The 4847-nt window shown below is 48.2% G+C and overlaps 1 protein-coding gene across 1 annotated transcript; it reads left to right on the top strand.

The window, feature by feature from the left end:
- Positions 1–3245: 3245 nt before the first annotated feature.
- Positions 3246–4286, top strand: LOC101828213 (protein S100-A8). Its single transcript, XM_005080310.4, has 3 exons — positions 3246–3400; positions 3792–3953; positions 4092–4286. The coding sequence occupies exons 2-3, from the start codon at positions 3813–3815 to the stop codon at positions 4221–4223; spliced, it is 273 nt and encodes a 90-aa protein (XP_005080367.1). The 5' UTR covers positions 3246–3400; positions 3792–3812; the 3' UTR covers positions 4224–4286.
- The last annotated feature ends 561 nt before the right edge of the window (positions 4287–4847 follow it).

The following is a 4847-nucleotide window of genomic DNA, read 5'->3' as shown; positions in this document are numbered from 1 at the left end:
GAGGAGGAGGAGGAGAAAAGAAGACCAACAAAAAACAAATCCCCAACAACTTAAAACTGAAAACAAAAACAAGCTAAAAAACAATCACACACAGACACACAGACACACACACAGACACACACACACACATACAAGCATGCCTGCGCATGTATGCATGCACCCAGATAAAGCAAAATGAGACAAAAAGTTGTCAAAAATACCAGTGATATTTTGTGGTTCATTTTGTGGTAGCCAACTACCTCTCCTGGGCATGGAGCCTACTCTCAAGTGTGGCTGCCACACCACAGGAGAAAACTGATTTTCTCTTTGCCAGCAGGTGTGAGTTGCCGACAGCTTCTTGATTAGGTGTGGGATCCTGTGTCCACTTCCCCTTTTCAGCACTGCAACTATTTGGTTTAACCCATTCGGGCCCTGTGAGAGCTGCCACAGTCTCTGTGAGTTCATGTGTGCCCCGATCCTGTTGTGTTTGGAAGACACTGTTTCTTTGGTGTCGTCTGGCTCTTAAAATCTTTCTGCCTCCTCTTTGTCATAGATCTTGAGCCTGAGGTGAGGGCTTGGTTGAAGACATCCCGCTTAGGACTGAATAGGATGCAAATTTTATAGGTGCAGGCATTTGAAGATTGTAAAACCTGATTGTTCTCAATTACATGTGACAGCAATTTTGACACCGTCCCTTCTCCGGGTGTACGCTCCAGTAAAGTTACCTACATTCCCAGTGCTGGATAGCTCATCTCCTGAACTTTTTGCCTCTTGCAACACTGACAGTGCATCCCATTAGACCACTGTTCATTCCTCCCCTTCCCTCTAGTGCCCGTTCTCTTTTGGCTCTACAAATCTGACTCCTGGAATCACTTGGACAAATGGAACCACGTGACTTCTACTTTCAGACCATCCACGTTCTATCATGTGTCAGGTCTTCCTTCTTTTACACAGGCTGAAATTCCACTGCATATGAAGCACACTTGTTTATTCGCCCATCCATCGATGTAAGTGGCTGCTGGGTGCCCTCTTTGGCTCTCCTGAATGGTTTGATATGAGTATGAGTAAAGGTGCATCGCTATGAGACCGTGCTTTCCAGTCTTTTGTGTATACATTCACAAGTGGGACTGATGGCTCTTAGGATAATTCTTTGTTGACCAAGAAACCACCACGCGCCATGAAATTTCCACTGCTGTTTCACATTTTACACTCCGGCCACAGGGTACAAGGGCTTCTCCATCCTATTTCAGATAAAAGGCCAAGAGGGGGCAGGCATCCAGTTTTTCTTCATTTGAGAAACACCTGTGATTTTCTTGCTTTTCTTTTTCTTTTTGAGACAGGGTTTCTGTAGCTTTGAAGTCTCTAGACCAGGCTGCCCTTGAACTCGCAAAGCTGCTTCCCGAGTACTGGGACTAAAGGCACGTGCCACCACCGCCCAGCTGCTTACTTATTTAATTTTTGTATGACGGCCTTCCTAACATGTGAAATGTATCCTGTGGTTCAACTTGCATTTCCCTAGTGGTTTATGATGCTGGGCACCATTTCATGTGCTTTTTGGCTGTTTGTAGAAAGTGTGGAGAGATGTCTACTTAACTCCCTGCATTTCACTTCCTTTTTGGGGGCTGGTTTTATTGCTGCTGTTGAATGGTTGGGGTTCTATCATTTTAAATATTAATCCCATATGAGATACAAATACAACTAACTTCTCCCTTTTCATGGGTTGAAGATGTATTATATTTTTTATCTCTATATAGTAATTGATGTGACTAGGCACAGAATATGACTAACTGGCTCAAGCTGGGTCACAGAGCTCTGAAAGAAGTGCCCTAATGGAATCCACTGGACAGTGGAAGCTAGAAGGGGAGAGGGTAATCTGCTCCTCTCCAAGAAACTGTTACTTGGCTTGTCACTGTAGTAGCAACAACAACAAAAACGACAAAACAACCACCACCCAGGCAAAAGCAACTTAAGGAAGCGTTTATTTGGGCTTCCAAGTCCAGAGCACATAGTCTGTCAGAGCCGGGAATGCGTAGCAGAAGGAGCAGGAGGCAGCTGTTACACTGTGTTCTGTCAGGAGGCAGAGAGCAAGGGTGCGTTTACTCAGGGCTTCCTGTGTCTCCAGCCGGGCCTCAGCCTATGGGAAGTACTGCCCACGTTTAAGGGTGTTCTCCCTTCCTTATTAATCTGGTTTAGACAATCCCTCGCAGACACGACCAGAGATTTGGTTTCATGGTTTTCTGAATCCCATTGTGCTGACAGGTAACACCAATGGTCACAGCTTTGATGACCTGGGTACTGATGTGGCATAGGATTGATATCTGATGACTTAGAGGAAGGAAAGAGGAGAGGAGTTTTCCCCACTGTCCTCTGTTCTTGTCAGGCCATGCTAGGACTCCGAAACTCTGACACGCCTGCACTGGGAAACTGGGTGACTCCCTCCACCTTTCCTGGCTGCAGTTTCCTCATGGGTATACAGGCTGGCTCAGTGCACTGTCTTCCTGATGGCCAGTTAATTCAAATGGAATTCTACTGGGGCTAGGGGATGGCTCCTATGAATTCCAGGAATTGGTCCCCCTTCTTCCCTTGGGCACGAGACACACACATATGGACTCTCCAAACACACTCTACCCCTCACCATGCTAGTGTTGACTCCTCTCTTCATCCCAGGCTCCTGAGGTCCAGGGCACAGTGACCCTTCTGAAATGGTGGAAGGGTCTCAACAGTGACCGTACAGTGACTCAGTGGCTGCTGCAGGGTAGATAGACAGAAGGCTAGCACTCACATCCCAAGGCTCAGGACATCCCTAGCTTCCAGAACAGAATGATCATGAAGGGTCACGGCAGGTTAGGAACTGGTCCAACCCTTGAGAAGAAAGCTTTCCCCCCAAGATTCCACTCTCACCCATCCAGATACAAGCCCACACCAGCGCTCCAAACTCTACTAAAATCCACTAAAATCTGAGGTCTTTGATGCTTGGAGAAGCTGGTGGAAGCTCTCTTCTACGTACCTACACTCTCACAGCAGCACCCAGCTTCAGAGGTTAGACTGGACACAAGGGTGATGGACCAGCAATGAGCTGAGGGCAAGACTGGGGGTCTGTCTGGACACAGGAGTGGGGTGCCAGGGTCACAGAAAAGGACTGACTGTCACGCCTCACCCTGGTTCTTCCTGCTGGGCACTCCTGTCAGGTAAATGGTCTCCCTGACCCAACACTTCCACTTCCTCAGACTCAGAAATACCTACTGTGCTCAGTGATTGCCACATGGGCCGCGTTGGGAAATGGAGGCTGTGGCAACTCTGGAAGGGAAGAGTGCTGTCTCTATAGCCCGAGGCTGCGGGCAGCTGGCCAAGCTTTCCGCTATAAAAGCAGCTGGCACTCAGCTTCACATGTCCTCTGTCAGCTCCGTCTCAGGGATATCAGGTAAGCAGAGCTGGGTGAGTCTGTCCCACGCTGTAGGCTTCCCTTGGGGAGGGTTGGGGGGATGGAGTAGCCCTCCCTGGGAGGGCAAGGAAGCTTGGGTTAGTGTGCAGCACAGAGCAAATGCTTGGGATGAGGATGAGGAAGGAGTGCAGTGTGTGTGTGTGTGTGTGTGTGTGTGTGTGTGTGTGTGTGTGTGTGTGTACTGAAGTCCCTCCAATTCTCCATCCTATCCATTCCCGTCAGAGAGAGTGCCATTTTCAGGGTTTTGTAATGTGGGTTATCAGGTCAGGCCAAAGCTACTTCTTGGGTCACAAACCTTGTGAATATCTATTCAGTCTTCACTCTGCCACCGGTAACCGCAGCACCCATCCCTTGGTGCTCTTCCTTTCAGGTGAGCAAATCTTTAGCTACAATGCTGTCTGAACTAGAGAAAGCCTTGGAAAACATAGTTAATGTCTACCATCAGTATTCTGGGACGAAGGGGAACCACCATGCCCTCTACAGGGATGATTTGAAGAAACTGCTCACGACTGAGTGTCCTGAGTTCATACAGGTGAGGAGGTGCTGCATTCCTGGGTTTTCTAGTGATGCCGGGGCGGCTGGTCCTCTGTGCTGCTTTCTACATAGAGCCATTGCTTAGTTTTCTCTAAGAGCGTTACAGCCTGGCTTTCTCTCCCATTCTTCTGGACAGAAGAAGAACGCTGAAACCTTGTTCAAGGAGTTGGACGTCAATCAGGACAACGCAGTTAACTTCGAGGAGTTCCTTGTGCTGATGATAAAGGTGGGCCTGGCAGCCCATGAAGACAGCCACAAGGGGTGTTGAGCTTCTGGCCTGGGCCTGGGTCCCTGGGCAATGTCTACAGAATAATAAAGTTGTCATACCTCAGGCTTCTCTGAGTCTCTTGCCTTCACTAAGGGCTGGAAAACCGGAAGGAAGAAGCCGCTGGCTTTGCCCTTACTGCTTACTATCCTTCGGTCTTTTCCTAGTGACTGTCACTCTCCTCAGCACTCCCCCAAATTGTTCTGAGTCTCTTCTGGGCTCCAAAGTGGTTCTAGGATCTAAAACACTGTAAAAGTTTCTAACTCATATCTGATAGATTTACTGGTTGGTCCTGAATGGGAGAATTGGGAACTGAAGGATGCTAGGCAAACAGATGCTTAGTTTAGGCAAACAGAAACAGCTTAGTTTCTAGTTAGATGCCTCAGACGTGACTTTTTGGAAATTAGTGGGATAGGTATGAAGGGCGTGTATATGGGAATGGAGGAGGAGCAGAGGAGGGAGGGAGGGAAGGAGGGAGAGAGGGAGAGAGGGATGGAAAGAGAGAAGACCCATTCCCTTCAGACCTTCAGTACTAGAAGAATGCCTTTGGTCCCACAGCTTGTATCTCTTCATTTTCACTCCAAAATTCCAAACTCAATTAAATGATAAGGGATGGGACAGCTCTGG

Source organism: Mesocricetus auratus, unplaced genomic scaffold (assembly GCF_017639785.1).
Source record: "Mesocricetus auratus isolate SY011 unplaced genomic scaffold, BCM_Maur_2.0 Super-Scaffold_100009, whole genome shotgun sequence".
NCBI classification, from domain to species: Eukaryota; Metazoa; Chordata; class Mammalia; order Rodentia; family Cricetidae; genus Mesocricetus; species Mesocricetus auratus.
Note: the sequence above shows the minus strand (reverse complement) of the source record. Positions and strands in the feature narration are given on the sequence as shown.

What these genes read in the sequence shown, in the direction of transcription:
- LOC101828213 (XM_005080310.4), top strand. Translation starts at nt 3,813, where the DNA reads ATGCTGTCTGAACTAGAGAAAGCCTTGGAAAACATAGTTAATGTCTAC. An exon ending in AGTGTCCTGAGTTCATACAG is followed by an intron (nt 3,954 to 4,091) that starts GTGAGGAGGTGC and finishes TCTTCTGGACAG; the next exon opens with AAGAAGAACGCTGAAACCTT.